The sequence below is a fragment of the Microcaecilia unicolor genome, chromosome 1 (assembly GCF_901765095.1).
Source record: "Microcaecilia unicolor chromosome 1, aMicUni1.1, whole genome shotgun sequence".
Lineage (NCBI taxonomy): Eukaryota > Metazoa > Chordata > Amphibia > Gymnophiona > Siphonopidae > Microcaecilia > Microcaecilia unicolor.
This window is the reverse complement of record NC_044031.1, coordinates 204,373,623-204,390,400: the sequence shown is the minus strand read 5'-3', so window position 1 is coordinate 204,390,400 and position 16,778 is coordinate 204,373,623. Positions and strand designations below refer to the sequence as shown.

Genomic DNA, 16,778 nt, shown 5'->3' with positions numbered 1-16,778 from the left:
CTAAATAATAAAGAATGAAAGTGGAAAAAAAAGATCACACAGAGCTATTTCAAAACAAAACATTTGTCCTCAATGCCTCAAATGTATGGACATTCTTGGGTCAAAATAATGGAAAGAAAAGTTAAAGAAAAAAAATTCTCTTCAGAAAGATTACCATTGAGAACTGAGCTAAGAACACCAATTCATTCACATAGTCCACTTAACTAGTTTCATGATGGTAACAACTCGGTTACTTCTTACTGGATCCAGATTTGAAAAGGTGATTAAAAAGTGAAATCAAAAAATGTCTCTAACCAGTACCAACCCCCTTTCTGGCACTGTCCTATCAGTATTAGAAAGCAAAAGGAGGCTGACATACAACATTATAAACTGGGGTCAGCTGTTACAAAAACTGACTTGACAACCAAGACCTGCTGAGTTTTGTTAGCCTTCTCTAAGGTATTTTTAATTTTTATTTTATTTTAGCTGAAATATATATGAACCTGTCAAATACATCTTTTAAGAATTTTCATACCATGTCTTCTTTACAATGCTCAGATATCCAAATAACACATTTAATGTATGGTTAAACAAAGCAGCTCCAGACCTCTTTAATTGTAGACTGGGGCACAGTATCTGGGCCAATCTCTGCATTGAGATACAGCAGAGCATAGAGATATCCAGCTCTGCCAAACAAGAGCTCATCAGGAAGATCTACGTCTGTGCACACTGTCTGATGCAGTTGCAGGAGCCTGGATCAAAGACAAAATAATTAGGAAATGCCTTCAGAAATGAGCTTCAGTCTGTACCAAAACTGTGTCAACTATAGGCTTTAACTAGAATAACACTGCATACGTGGGGAGCATCTTATAATTAAATGTTTATATTACTGACTGTTTTCCTACAACACAAAGGTTTAATGACTGTCATTATGATTATTACACTGTGCCTCCACCAAAGAGCTTACAATCTATAACAGAAGTTGAATGGCCATTTCCTAGATGTTTTCTACATATTTTATGCTTACTACGACTATCTTTTTGGATCATTTTTGAAAGAAAAAAAAAAGTCCAAGTGAAAAAAACGTACAAAATCAAGCCATTAGGATATAAGAGAAGCCAGCATTCTTAGCAGACTGGCCACACAGACATCCCGGCAGACCAGTGGGGCACCCTAGGGGCCACTGGAGTGGACTTCACATCACATAAAAGGCCCTAGGTACACATAGTGAATGATACATACCTGTAGCAGGTGTTCTCCGAGGACAGCAGGCTGATTGTTCTCACGACTGGGTGACGTCCGCGGCAGCTCCCACCAACCGGAAAAAGCTTCGCGGGACGGTCGGCACGCAGGGCACGCCCACCGCGCATGCGCGGCCGTCTTCCCGCCCGTGCGCGACCGCTCCCGCCAGTTGAATGACAAGCAATAAAATATGAAACACAACTCCAAAGGGGAGGAGGGAGGGTAGGTGAGAACAATCAGCCTGCTGTCCTCGGAGAACACCTGCTACAGGTATGTATCATTCACTTTCTCCGAGGACAAGCAGGCTGCTTGTTCTCACGACTGGGGTATCCCTAGCTCTCAGGCTCACTCAAAACAAGAACCCAGGTCAATTGAACCTCGCAACGGCGAGGGTACAACAGAAAATTGACCTACGAAGAACAACTAACCGAGAGTGCAGCCTGACCAGAATAAATTCGGGTCCTGGAGGGTGGAGTTGGATTTACACCCCAAACAGATTCTGCAGCACCGACTGCCCGAACCGACTGTCGCGTCGGGTATCCTGCTGGAGGCAGTAATGTGATGTGAATGTGTGGACAGATGACCACGTCGCAGCCTTGCAAATCTCTTCAATAGTGGCTGACTTCAAGTGGGCCACTGACGCTGCCATGGCTCTAACACTATGAGCCGTGACATGACCCTCAAGAGCCAGCCCAGCCTGGGCGTAAGTGAAGGAAATGCAATCTGCTAGCCAATTGGAGATGGTGCGTTTCCCGACAGCGACCCCTAGCCTGTTAGGGTCGAAAGAAATAAACAATTGGGCGGACTGTCTGTGGGGCTGTGTCCGCTCCAAGTAGAAGGCCTATGCTCTCTTGCAGTCCAATGTGTGCAACTGACGTTCAGCAGGGCGGGTATGCGGCCTGGGAAAGAATGTTGGCAAGACAATTGACTGGTTAAGATGGAACTCCGACACCACCTTCGGCAGGAACTTTGGGTGGGTGCGGAGCACTACTCTGTTGTGATGAAATTTGGTATATGGAGCATGAGCTACTAGGGCTTGAAGCTCACTGACCCTACGAGCTGAAGTAACTGCCACCAAGAAAATGACCTTCCAGGTCAAATACTTCAGATGGCAGGTATTCAGTGGCTCAAAAGGAGGTTTCATCAGCTGGGTGAGGACGACGTTGAGATCCCATGACACTGTAGGAGGCTTGATAGGGGGCTTTGACAAAAGCAAGCCTCTCATGAATCGAACGACTAAAGGCTCTCCAGAGATGGCTTTACCTTCCACACGATAATGGTAAGCACTAATCGCACTAAGGTGATTCCTTACTGAGTTGGTCTTGAGGCCAGACTCTGATAAGTGCAGAAGGTATTCAAGCAGGATCTGTGCAGGGCAAGAACGAGGTTCTATGGCCTTGCTCTCACACCACACGACAAACCTCCTCCACTTGAAAAAGTAACTCTTTTTAGTGGAATCCTTCCTAGAGGCAAGCAAGACACGGGAGACACCCTCAGACAGACCCAACGCAGCGAAGTCTACGCCCTCAACATCCAGGCCGTGAGAGCCAGGGATTGAAGGTTGGGGTGCAGCAACGCTCCGTCGTTCTGCGAGATGAGAGTCGGAAAACACTCCAATCTCCACGGTTCCTCGGAGGACAACTCCAGAAGAAGAGGGAACCAGATCTGACGGGGCCAAAAGGGCGCTATCAGAATCATGGTGCCGCGGTCTTGCTTGAGCTTCAGTAAGGTCTTCCCCACCAAAGGTATGGGAGGATAAGCATACAGGAGGCCGGTCCCCCAATGGAGGAGAAAGGCATCCGACGCTAGCCTGCCGTGTGCCTGAAGTCTGGAACAGAACAGAGGCAGCTTGTGGTTGGTCTGAGAGGCGAAAAGGTCCACCGAGGGGGTGCCCCACTCTCGGAAGATCTTGCGTACCACTCTGGCATGGAGCGACCACTCGTGCGGTTGCATGACTCTGCTCAGTCTGTCGGCCAGACTGTTGTTTATGCCTGCCAGGTACGTGGCTTGGAGGAGCATGCCGAACCGGCACGCCCAACGCCACATCCCGACGGCTTCCTGACACAGGGGGCGAGATCCGGTGCCCCCCTGCTTGTTGACGTAATACATTGCAACCTGATTGTCTGTCCGAATTTGGATAATTTGGCAGGACAGCCGATCTCTGAAAGCCTTCAGTGCGTTCCAGATCGCTCGGAGCTCCAGGAGGTTGATCTGCAGATCCTTTTCCTGGAGGGACCACAGACCCTGGGTGTGGAGCCCATCGACATGAGCTCCCCACCCCAGGCGAGATGCATCCGTCGTCAGCACTTTCGTGGGCTGTGGAATTTGGAATGGACGTCCCAGGGTCAAACTGGTCCGGATGGTCCACCAGAGCAGTGAAGTGCGGCAACTGGTGGAGAGGCGGATGACATCTTCTAGATTCCCGGTGGCTTGGAACCACTGGGAAGCTAGGGTCCATTGAGCAGATCTCATGTGAAGACGAGCCATGGGAGTCACATGAACTGTGGAGGCCATATGACCCAGAAGTCTCAACATCTGCCGAGCTGTGACCTGCTGAGACGCTCTGGTCTGTGAAGCCAGGGCCAGGAGATTGGTGGCCCTCGCTTCGGGAAGGTAGGCCTGAGCCGTCTGGGTATTCAGCAGAGCTCCTATGAATTCCAGAGACTGCGTTGGCTGGAGATGGGACTTTGGGTAATTTATCACAAACCCCAGCAGCTCCAGAAGTCGAGTAGTGCACTGCATAGACCGGAGGGCTCCCGCCTCCGAGGTGTTCTTGACCAGCCAATCGTCGAGATATGGGAACACGTGCACTCCCAGCTTGCGTAGGTAGGCCGCTACCACCACGAGGCACTTGGTGAACACTCGTGGGGCAGAGGCGAGCCCAAAGGGCAGCACACAATACTGAAAGTGCCGTGCGCCCAGGCGGAATCTGAGATACTGTCTGTGAGCTGGCAGTATCGGTATGTGAGTATATGCGTCCTTTAAATCCAGGGAACATAGCCAATCGTTTTTCTGAATCATTGGCAGAAGGGTGCCCAAGGAAAGCATCCTGAACTTTTCTTTTACCTGGAATTTGTTCAGGCCTCTCAGGTCTAGGATGGGGCGCATCCCCCTTGTTTTCTTTTCCACAAGGAAGTACCTGGAATAGAATCCCTGCCCTTCCTGCCCGGGTGGTACGGGCTCGACCGCATTGGCGCTGAGAAGGGCGGAGAGTTCCTCTGCAAGTACCTGCTTGTGATGGGAGCTGAAAGACTGAGCTCCCGGAGGACAATTTGGAGGCAGGGAGGCCAAATTCAGGGCGTATCCGCACCGCACTATTTGGAGAACCCACTGGTCGGAGGTTATGAGAGGCCACCTTTGGTGAAAAAATTTTAACCTCCCCCCGACCGGCAGATCGTCCGGTACGGACACTTTTAGGGCGGCTATGTTCCCGTGGATCCAGTCAAAAGCCCGTCCCCGGCTTTTGCTGTGGAGGCGCAGGGGGCTGCTTAGGCGCATGCTGTTGACGAGAACGAGCGCGCTGGGGCTGTCCCTGTGCCTGACGAGGCCTTCGGGCCGGCTGGTTGTACCTACGCTTTGCAAAAGAATAGGGTGCAGCCTGCCGGGCCCGGGAAAAACGTCCACCTGTGGAGGTGGATGCTGAAGGCACCCGGTGGGAGAGCTTGTCGAGAGCGGTTTCCCGCTGATGCAGTTGGTCCACCATCTGCTCGACCTTCTCACCAAAAATGTTATCCCCCCGGCAAGGGACGCCGGCCAGTCTCTGCTGGGTGCGGTTGTCCAGGTCAGAGGCACGCAGCCATGAGAGCCTGCGCATCACTATACCTTGGGCCGCAGCACGAGATGCCACGTCACAGGTGTCATAGATACCCCTGGACAGGAACTTTCTGCACGCCTTCAGCTGCCTGACCACCTCCTGATAAGGCCTGGACTGCTCCGGCAGGAGCTTCTCGACCAGGTCCGCCAGTTGTTGCACATAGGTCCGCATGTGAATGCTCATATAGAGCAGGTATGACTGGATGCGGGTCACGAGCATGGAGGATTGGTAGGCCTTCCTCCCAAACGAATCCAGAGTGCGAGACTCCCGCCCCGGGGGCGCCGAGGCGGTATCCCTCGAACTCCGTGCCCTCTTGAGAGCAGAATCCACGACCGCTGAGTCATGGGGCAATTGTGGCCGCATTAACTCTGGGTCGCAGTGGATCCTGTACTGGGACTCTGCTTTCTTGGGAATGGTGGGGTTAGTTAATGGTCGCACCCAGTTCCGAAGCAGTGTCTCCTTGAGGACATTGTGCAGCGGCACCGTGGAGGACTCTCTAGGTGGTGATGGATAGTCGAGGACCTCGAGCATCTCGGCCCTCGGCTCTTCCACAGAGACCACGGGGAAGGGAATGCTAATAGACATATCCCGCACAAAGGAGGCAAAGGAGAGACTCTCGGGAGGTGAGAGTTTCCTCTCCGGTGAAGGCGTGGGGTCCGAGGGAAGGCCCGTAGACTCCTCTGAGGAGAAATATCTAGGGTCCTCCTCTTCCCCCCACGAGTCCTCATCCTCGGTATCGGACATAAGCTCATGTAGCTGAGTCCTGAACCGGGCCCGGCTCGACGTCGAGGCACCGAGGTCTCGGTGTCGTCGAGCGGTGGACTCCCGCGCCGGCGGGGACGGAGCTCCCTCCATCGACGTCGACTCCACCTGCGTGGCGGTCGAGACCGGCGCCGCAAGCGGCGACGGTGTCGACGGCGCCACAGTCATCGGCGCCGAGGGCGCAAGCACCCCCGGCGCCGGCACAGCCTGGCGCATCAGCCCTTCCAGGATCCCCGGAAGGATGGCTCTGAGGCACTCGTCCAGGCCCGCTGCCGGGAAAGGCGGTGGGGCCGGTAGGGGCGTCGGCGGCAGAAGCTGATGGGGGCCAGGAGACGGCACCGAGGTGCCGGAACCCCGACGCGTCGGTACCTCCACCACCGACGGAGACCTCTCCTCTCGACGATGACGCTTCGGCGTCGCCTCCTCTCCGATATCCGGATGCACCGAGGGCGACCGGTGACGACGCTTCTTATCCTTCTTGCGATGCCCGTCACCGGCGCCGGAAGGCATGGAGGAGGAGGAGGTCGATCCCCCTCGGTCTCGAGGTACCGGGTCAGACAGGGTTCGGTCCCGCGGCCCACGAGCTGAGGGAGTGACCGGGGCCGATTGCCCACGCGGCCTCTCACCTCCACTCTCACCGGAGGACCGGCGGGCCGACGGGACCTGTTCTCCTGGGGTCGCTGCCATCGGTGCCGATGTCTCGGGCATCGATACCGGTACCGAAGGGCCGGGCGTCGATACCGATGCCTTCGAGGTCGACGTCGAGGGGCCGGCGCAAGTTCCGAAAAGACGGTCCCGCAGAACTTGCCTCGCAACCTGAGTCCGTTTCCGGAGACCGAGACACAGAGAACACGACTTGATATTGTGCTCCGGCCCGAGGCACTGGAGGCACCAAGCGTGGGTGTCGGTCTGCGAGATCGGCCGGCCGCAGCGACCACACTTTTTAAATCCACTCGGGACCTTCGAGGACATCGACGGAAAAATCGCGTCGGCGAAGCCAAAGTCGTCAATGGTGGCTGGAATCACACCTCGAAAAAGAAACGACCGAGCGACCACTAGGCCGCAACGTGGCGTCCCCGCTAGAAGCGAGGGAAAAGGGGAGCGCGTGCTCCACACGCTCAGGTTTTTTTTTTTTTTTTTTTGAAAAAGGAAACCGGCGGTAACCAAAAAACAAGAAGTTTTAGAAAGAAAAGCGACGATCCGCGTAAACGCGATCGAAATCCGGCGGCTGAAAACAGAGAGAGCGGCAAAGCACAACTCTCTCCAGTCGCGGAAAAAAAGGAACTGGCGGGAGCGGTCGCGCACGGGCGGGAAGACGGCCGCGCAAGCGCGGTGGGTGTGCCCTGCGTGCCGACCGTCCCGCGAAGCTTTTTCCGGTTGGTGGGGGCTGCCGCGGACGTCACCCAGTTGTGAGAACAAGCAGCCTGCTTGTCCTCGGAGAACATACCCTTACTCCCTTATATTGTATGGTGAGCCCTCCAAAACCCACCAAAAACTTACTGTACCCAACTATACACCACTGCACTAGCCCTTATGGCTGCAGGTGTCACCTACATGTAGACAGAGTAGATTTTTGGTGGGGGGGGGGGGGCTGACACTTTCCACCACAAGTGTAACAGAGTGGATTATGCGCCTGGGTCCCCTTCTGTACAGTGTACTGCACTGCCCACTAGGCTACTCCAGGGACCTGCTTGCTACTGTAATAGGACTGGCCATAACATCTGAAGCTGTCATAGAGGCTGGTATGTATTGTTTTATTCATATCTTTGGGGATGGAGGGGATTGTTGACCACTGGGGGAATAAGGGGGGGGATCATTCCTTTATTCCTCTAGTGGTCATCTGGTCATTTAGTGCACTTTTTTGTGGCTTGTTATTAAAACAGGACTAGACCAAAACGTTCTGTTATGGCAGAAAAACGTCTGTTAGGATTGCCCAAATCTTGCCCCTTGCGATTTGGATGCACTTCAGAAAACATCTAAAAACAATGGGTTATGAAAATAGCAATTTGATCATTTTTGCGAGAAAAACATCCATCTGCCGGTTTATGCCACTCTTTGGACATTTTTCTTCTTCGAAAATGAGCCCCTTAGCGTACTATACTTTAGAGGGACATAAAACATAACTCCTTTTTGATAGTTACTTTAAACACAGGCCTACTAAAGCAATGTGTTGCTCCTAGTCTTGTTTCAATAATACAACACAGTGGGAGAATGAAGTCCAGGCCTGTATTTTCATGCATCATTTAACAAAGGTATTATTGTGTCTAGACCAATGGTGGGCACTTTTTCTTGCGGAACGGTACAAAGGGGGGGGGGGGGGGTTAAGAACTGAAACTAGTAGAACACTGGTTTTCAGGGAGAGGTAAAGTCATGACAAATCATACTGCCTCATTTTCTTACTTCCAGCCTGCCAGGGGGAAGGGGGAGGGGTATATCATGGCTTAACACTTTCAAGCTTCACAGAATTATGCCACAAGCTTCAGAGGGTTATGCCAATCTCAAAATAAAACAAACAGCCTGCAAAATTTGGAAAACGCTCAATCATGGTACTGCAGCACACTGTAGGTGGGAGGAGTGGTATCCTAGATAAATAAGTGTAGTAGTGCTAGGAATTCAAACTAACAAGACATAGCACTCAAGAGAGAAACCTTAAACCTGTATAAATGTAAACAAATGGCATAAGCCCCCTCATGAATATTCAAATTGTAATGTCTTTTTTTTTTAATAAAATGAAGTTTGCAAATTCCAAACACTCAATTCACTATCTCCTGTACTCCGATGTCAGTCTGCAGCCAGAAGTGCTACAGCAAGAGTGATCTTGGTAGGGCTTAATATTGTGTCAGGTTTTAATATATATTACAGTTCATCACCAACCATTACTACTTAACCAATCATAACAGCTCCACAAGCAATTTGGGACGAACAGTCCATGGCAAATACTCATTCAACTGCAGCTGCTATATGAATATGGGTACAAGCAGTGTTATTCCAGTGACTTAGGAGCATTGGGCCTCACAGTTGTGGCCCAGTGCTCCTGGGCAAGAGCCTGTGCCATCCCCTTCACCCCTTGATCACTTCCCCCACCCCCTCAAACTGGGCCCCCTACCACCACCCTGAAAGGACCTACCATTAAGCTTTCCTGGTGGTCTACTGACCTTCGGGCAGGAGCAATCCCCAGTTGCTCCTGCCCTGGCTGGCACCATCTCCAAAATGGCAACCGTAGCGGTAGTCTTACTACTACCCTAGGGATTCTCTATAAGGAAATGACATCCATCCTCACCAATCCATGTTTCTCTCGAACGCCCCCCTTTATTTAGGCTTATGCCACCAATCTCTCTTTCTCAACTAAATCCTGCATTTTTCCTCTTCCCTCCAAACCTCCCCAACCAGGTCAAGCATTTTTCTTTCTCTCCCCTTCCAGTCTCTAGCACCAACATTTTTTGAAATAGAGGTACATGGCCCCTAGTGGTGCATTCCAATGTGCTGCTAGGGGTCAGTCTGCCAAATAAGCAAATGGTTGAATCATTGCCTTATTTGGCAGAATGACCCCTAGTGGTGGGTCAGAATGCACTGCTAGAAGTCAGGCACCTCTATTTTGAAAGATGGCAGCACTAGAGGGAGGAGTGAATTCGAATCACTTTTTCCTTTAGAGGTGAGTAGGAAATTAGAGGAATGCGGGGGTGTGGGTGGGAGAATGAACAGGTGCCTCCCAAGGTTTGTGGACCTTACACTGAAGAACACTGGCCTAGGCGGTTTACTTTAGGACTGCTTTTCAGTAGCTGCCCCTCTGGGTGCACCAAACTTCCATAAGATTGTGGACCTCAAAATGCAGGCATATTTTCGAAACAGTGATATAGAAAAAGGTTTCAGTTCTGGTAGCATGGGATACCCTTACGGCTTTCATGCAAGAAGATATTAAGACGTATTTTCAAACCACTTGGACTTAAAAAAGTTACATAATAACCTATGGAATTTTGTAAGTCTAAGTACTTTGAAAATAAGCCCTCATTATGAGTTATAATGCAAGGAACCAAACCCCCCCCCCCCCCCCCCCCCAAAAAAAAAAGACAGGAATCCTAGGGTACTAGAGCTTGAAAAAGAGATCGGGATCCTAGAGAATCAATATATATCCATCAACCACCCTGTTAGTATTCCTTCTCAAAACTAAATATGATAATAAACCAAGCTTTTAGACTGGAGCAGAGATATTTATGCACAAGTCTCATTACTACTTTGAGAATAACAAAGCAGGTAAGATCCTGGCTCAATGTCTAAGATCCAAGAAAGTGTGGAATAGAATAGTAGCTGTGAAGGGCCAAGAAACCAAAGGATACTGCATATCAATTAAGGCAATTTTACTCCTCCTCTACTCTTCTCAAGTTCCAAAGGACTCTTGGGGGCTAGATGCCTTTTTAGGTAAACTTCAGCATTCTATTCAAACTCTTGAAATGGGAGTTTCTTGGGTAACACATCATCACTGTGTGAACAAAAGGATTCTTAAACATCTGGCACTGCTCCCTGGACATAACAGGAGAAATACCACATTCCTGGGGACTTGAAGGCATCACAGTAATTCCCAAGCTAGGAAAGGACCCAACAGTTTGTGGGTCTTAACGATCCATATTCCTGCATGGAACAGACTAAGATTTTTACTAAAATTTAGGCCAATAAACTCCAAAGGGTTTTGCTCACATTGATTACTGAGGATCAGGCAGGATTTATTGAGGGTCACCAAACTTTCGATAATATTAGGCAGGCACTGCACTTGAAGTGGCATACTTAATTTGCTAATAGACCGGAATTGATACTGCCAATAGATGATGAGAAGGCCTTTGACTGGGTCGCTTAGCTCTTCATGCAGCGCACACTAGCACAAGTAGGAATCCAAGGGAAATTTATGGACTGGGTGGGGACAATACAGTATATAGGAAACCATTCACAAGTACACTTATCAGTGGCTTGTATACTGATGCTTTTGAGTTATAAAGTGTTACTCGTCAACGCTGGGCTCTGTTGCCCCTGCTTTTCCCCTTGGTGATGGAGTCCTTTGCAGAGCATATTAAATATTTAAAAGCTATTAAGGGTATTTCCCTTCAAGAGAAATAACATAAAATTCTTCTATATGCTGACAATATATTATTCAGTTTGGAAGACCCTGTTAGATGATTATGGACTGCTTTCCAGTTTTATGATCAACATGACAAAATTAGAAATATTGTATACTAACGTAGAACAGTGGAGAGCAGCACACTTACAAGGACAATACCTATTTAAATGGGCTCCACATTATATAAGATACCTAGGGGTAAATATTACTGAATACTGGGAACATCTGTATAAAGTTAACTATCTACCCTTAACCTGACATTTGTGGGAAGATTTAGAAAGATGGGATGGTTTGACAGTATTCTGGTGGGGGAGAATAAATGTGATAAAAATGATAATTTTGCCTAATTTGCTATATCTATTCACTGATCTTCCAATCCCCTTAATGAAAATTCTTTAGAGTCTTGAATTGAAGTGTGTTTAGATATATTTGGCGCCTCAGGGGCCCCCCCCCCCCCCCCAGGGTGCTTTGTTTCCCTTGTCCTCAGGGAGGAATGGGAATGACTAACTTCTAGCAATATTATAAAGCTGCACAGATTCATCCATTAGTTTTCTGGGTGTGGACGTCTAAGATAAGAAGGATATCCTTAGAACAAAATCCTTAGAACAATATCCTGCTTAACTACTCAGGAGCTTCGCAAGCTCTCTGTAGACAGCAATCCTTTTATTCACGTGATGCTGGAACTCTGGAGGCATGTCAGATTCAAACAATTTAAAACTAGAGACTTTTTTGAACTCACATCTATAAGATTTGCTAGCAGTTTTCAACCAAGGAAAGATGACTCAGAATTTAGGAGGTGGGAATCTGCAGGTTTTTATAGTTTAGGCCAAAAGTGGATGAGGGACAGGTACTGGATCTTGCAGAATCAACAGAGGTATATGGGCTATTGCAACATGAGGCATTTCAATACAGACAGTTGAAAGACTTTATACACTGTAGGGTCCAATGAGAATTACAGACAGAGGAAACCCAGAGAGAGAGAGATTGCCTTTAGAGGAGGGTGTGGAAGGGGAGGCACACCACCCATGAAATATATAGCGATATGGGAGTGAGAAACAGAAAGACATATACATGAATTACTGTAAAGTATTGATTGTAGTAGACTTGTTTATTTAATTTCTTATGTGCATTGAATGTAATCTGGTAGCTGTATAGGTGGAATGTAAGTATCTAGAAATAAAAATAATACAAACCTATAAAAAGGGCCTTAGAAGTGGAGGAGTGGCCTAGTGGTTAGGGTGGTGGACTTTGGTCGTGGGGAACTGAGGAACTGAGTTCGATTCCCACTTCAGGCACAGGCAGCTCCTTGTGACTCTGGGCAAGTCACTTAACCCTTCATTGCCCCAGCTACAAATAAGTACCTGTATACAATATGTAAGCCGCATTGAGCCTGCCATGAGTGGGAAAGCGCGGGGTACAAATGTAACAAAAACAAAACAAAGAGTTGGACTATACCACACCCAAAGGCTGTGTCCGGATAATACTGTGATGTGAATGTGTGGACTGAATTCCACTCAATAACTCTGCAAATCTCCTGAAGGAAAGCAGGCCACAGAATGGCAACCAGCATCACCACAGATCTCACACAGTAGGAATTGACATGCCCCTCTAATCACCCGAAAAAGGCACATTGTGTCACACATTGCTGGTTTATTAGGGTCAAAAGCAGCCCAAGGCTAGGTGGACTTTCTAGCAGACACTAGCACTCTTCACTGTGAGCCAGCATAAATGTGACACATTCAACAACTTAGCTATTTTTACAAAATTTTATACACTCAAACTCTTACTTTGTAATGCAGTCTTTAGATTCACTCTCATTCTGCAGCTTATGGTGCACCACTGCGCCAACAGCCAGTGGACCGGCATCACCACAGAGAAAGGTGACCCTTCGTCCATTCAGATTGCGAAGAATTCTTTTCACATAATCCAAGGATCGCTGTAGGTAGGATGCATCTCCTGTGACACGGAACAGCTGCAGATACAAAAGGGCTATGCCTGTGGCACACCCAACCACAACATATGAAAGAGAAGGAAAAATACACCGGGGGGGGGGGGGGGGGGGGGGGGTTGGAGAGAGAGAAAGAGAGAGAGAAACAGAAGCGGATAAAAACAGAGAATAAGAAGTTATTATTTTCTTTTACTTCCTCTTATAGTCTAGATTTTACATTCTACATATATATGTGGTAACAAATGGCAGATTTTTAAAAACCTTGAGAGAAATCACAAGCATTAGAAACTGCAGAAAACCGCAGATGGAGCATACAAACCTTTTAAACAAAAGGTCATTCAGCACTACCTTATAATAAAATCCTACAAGCTTGAGAACGGAACATCCCAGGGCTACTCAGAGCTTGAAGGTGATTAAACAGACTATTGATCTGCCTTCTGAAGACTAATGGCTACACAGGATTATTATAATGAAAACTATCAACTAGTCATTCAGATACCTAGGGGCCAATCAACTGACCAACATCTCGGCATAAAATTATACACTCTGCTTTGTTAATACATCATGCCACATGCAAGAAGTGACTCACGTAACCTAATTCATATCATCATCACTGCTGAAGCAAACTGAGGTTCCGAGTACAGCAAACATGCACTTACAATTACTTTCCGAATAATTTTCCAGCACTGTGGTAATCACAGGAAACACAATCAACTTGACAGCACAGGTAGCTTTTTGGCTCCCTGGTACAGTTCTGTCATCCCCTTAACTCTTCCACCTGTCCTCCTGTCCTCATCAGCACCACTCCCTCATCTACCCTCTCGCATTTCTACTGATTCTTCTCTTTCCGGCTTCATGTTATTGCTCTTTGGCCTCGAGCTTCTGTTTCAATAGAGAATGCTCCTTGCTGATACCATATGGAAACATGTCAGGTATCTGAATATTTCCACGATATTCCCCTCTTCTTTCTTCTAAACAGTAAATTAAATAACATTTTGGATTTAGCTCATGTGTGTTTTAGTAGTAGCTCAAAGTGAGTTAGATTCAGGTAAAGTATCTCACTGTCCCAGGAGGACTTACAGTCTAAATCTGAGGCAATGGAAAGCTAAGTGACTTGCCCAAGATTATAAGAAGAAACAGTGGGATTTGAATCCTGGTTTTCTTGGTTCAGTAAATTGTGATTGCTTTACACTTTGTATGTTGGGCTTGTGCTGTAGGGCCCTTCATTATTTTGGCAGCCCTTCTCTGATCTACTTTCATTCTCTTGATATCTTACAGCATTCAGAACTAAACACAGCTCCTCAGGTAGGATTTCCATGTGCATCTGGCTGCACAATATTCTATAAGGGCAAGGGGATAGGACTTGATATACCACCTTTCTGTGGTTACAGTCAAAATGGTTTACATATTATGTACAGGTACTTATTTTGTACCTGGGGCAATGGAGGGTTAAGTGACTTTCCAGAGTCACAAAGAGCTGCAGTGGGAATTGAACCTAGTTCCCCAGGAGATGGTAATTCTTGCTAGCTATTGTATAGGTGCATCTATTCCTAGATGCACACTAAGCATGCAAATGTGCGTTTTAAAGTTCTGACATTCCTGTTATGGATGTGCTTTTTTTGTTTTGGTTAATTTTGTTTATTTTTAGGAGTAATTAGATTGTAAGCTCTGTTGAGCAGGGACTGTCTTCATGCTCAAGTGTACAGCGCTGCGTACATCTAGTAGCGCTATAGAAATGATAAGTAGAAGTAGTAGTAGTAGGATCACACCAACGACTTAAAAAGGCAATATTGTATTCCCTTTTCCTATTAGTAATACCCTTCCTTATGAACCAAGCATATAATCTGCATTCCCCATTGCTTTATCTAAAACCTATTTCTATATCACAAACACCTTGTAAAGTTCTATGCGGTTTACATGAAAAAGGAACCAGGCAAACTTAGGAAAGTACAGAGAACATTCAATAACATAGTACAAGTGGGAAAAAAATCATCATAATCCTTAATTAAAAAACTTCTCAAATAGTCATGTTTTTTGCAATGACATAAGGCTAAAATGCTCAATCACAAAAGGAAGTTCATTCCATAATTTGGTGCCTGAAAAAGAAAAGGAAGAGTGAAAAACCTTCTTTCATCTACCTTCCTCTCAGTCTATTAAATATAACATAAAAGTACCTCTTGGCCGCCTAACATTGTTAAGATTGGGAAAAGCTACCAAAAACAACATGTATTGTGGTGCTATACCATGCAATATCTTAAAAATAGTCGTACAAGCTTTGAAGTAGACTAGCCTGAACGGCAGCCAGTGTGCTTTAATTAGTAATGGAGTCACACTTTCAAACTTGCCCATTGAATAAACTACTTTAATTGCCATATTCTGCAATGTCTGCAACCTTTTGTAAAATGTCCAAGTACAGCCCACAAAAAGTACGCTAAACAGTAATCTAGCTGACTCAGAATCATAGCCTGATCAGCCTAAATTGCACTAGCTCAAAACAGTGTCCGACTCTTCTCAGGCTTCTTAAATGGCCCTTTTACAAAGGTGTTTAAGAGCCTACGCAAGTGCTGCACATGTCAAATAGGCATTACTACCCAGCTGGCGAGTGCACCTGGCAGTAATTCAGTTTGACATGTGCCGAAAACCTGCGGTAGAAAATAATTTTCTATTTTCTACCGTGGAGGCGTTCCCAGCGGAAATCGGCAATTGGCACGTGCTAGACAGTTACCGCGCAGGTAACACATGAGCCCTTACTGCTAAGTCAATGGGTGGCGTTAAGGGCTCAGGCCACAAATAGACACACACTGGTTTTTATTTGCTGCCCGTTCATTTCCAGGCCCAAAAACAAAAACCCTTTTTTCCAGATGCGATGAAGAAATGGTCCAGCGTGCGTCCAAAACACATGCCCATGCTACCACAGTACACTTCTTGGTGTGCCTTTGTAAAAGGGCCCTTCAATGAATACAAACCTTTTGGTTAACAGCGCCACATAATTCTCAAAAAGATTGCTTGGCATCCAAAACCACCCCCAATAAGAACTGTTTATAAGACTGACAAAAAGTAGTTTGCAGAGGATTAAATACTTAAAAGAATTTAGTTTTTTCCAAATTGTGTTTCAATTTGTACATTACCAACCAATCCTTCACCAATTTAACATAGGATTCAACCTCAATATTCTTTTCTTCGGTCTTTAAGGAATATGTAAGAGATCTGCCTGTACCAGAAACGGTTTTCAAGGGTGATGATGTGGAGGAACTGAGAGAAATCTCAGTGAGCCTGGAAGATGTACTGAGCCATATCGACAAATTAAAGAGTAGTAAATTACCTGGACTGGTTGGCATACATCCAAAGATACTCAAAGAACTCAAGCATGAAATTGCTGATCTGCTGTTAGAATCGTCCTAAAGATTGGAGGGCGGCCAATATGACGCTAATTTTTAAAAAGGGTTCTAGGAGTGATCTGGGAAATTACAGACTGGTAAGCCTGATTTCAGTGCCGGGCGAAATAATGGAAACTATTATAAAGAATAAAATTACGGAACACATAGACAAACATGATTTAATGGGACAGAGTCAATGTGGGTTCAGCCAAGGTAAGTCTTGCATCACCAATTTGCTTCATTTCTTTGAAGGCGTGAAAAACATGTGGATAAAGGTGAGCCAGTTGATGTAATATATCTAGATTTTCAGAAAGCTTTTGATAAAGTTCCACATGAGAGACTCCTGAGAAAATTAAAGAGTCATGGGATAGGAGGCAATGTTCTGGTATGGATTAGAAATTGGTTATTGGACAGAAAACAGAGGGAAGGATTAAATGGTCATTTCTCTCAATGGAGAAGGGTGAACAGTGGAGTGCCACAGTGACAGTACTGGGACCACTGCCATTTAACATATTTATAAATGATATGGAAACCAGAACAACGAGCGAG

General features: G+C 47.0%; 1 protein-coding gene across 1 annotated transcript in view; it reads right to left on the bottom strand.

Moving 5' to 3' along the window:
• LANCL2 (LanC like 2) overlaps nucleotides 1-16,778 on the bottom strand; it is a 161,215-nt gene that overhangs the window by 72,558 nt on the left and 71,879 nt on the right. Inside the window, exons 3-4 of the mRNA XM_030207281.1 lie at nucleotides 12,692-12,899; nucleotides 587-731 (exon numbers count right to left, since the gene is read on the bottom strand). Coding sequence (XP_030063141.1) covers nucleotides 587-731; nucleotides 12,692-12,899 — 353 coding nt within the window. The remainder of the gene's footprint in view (nucleotides 1-586; nucleotides 732-12,691; nucleotides 12,900-16,778) is intronic.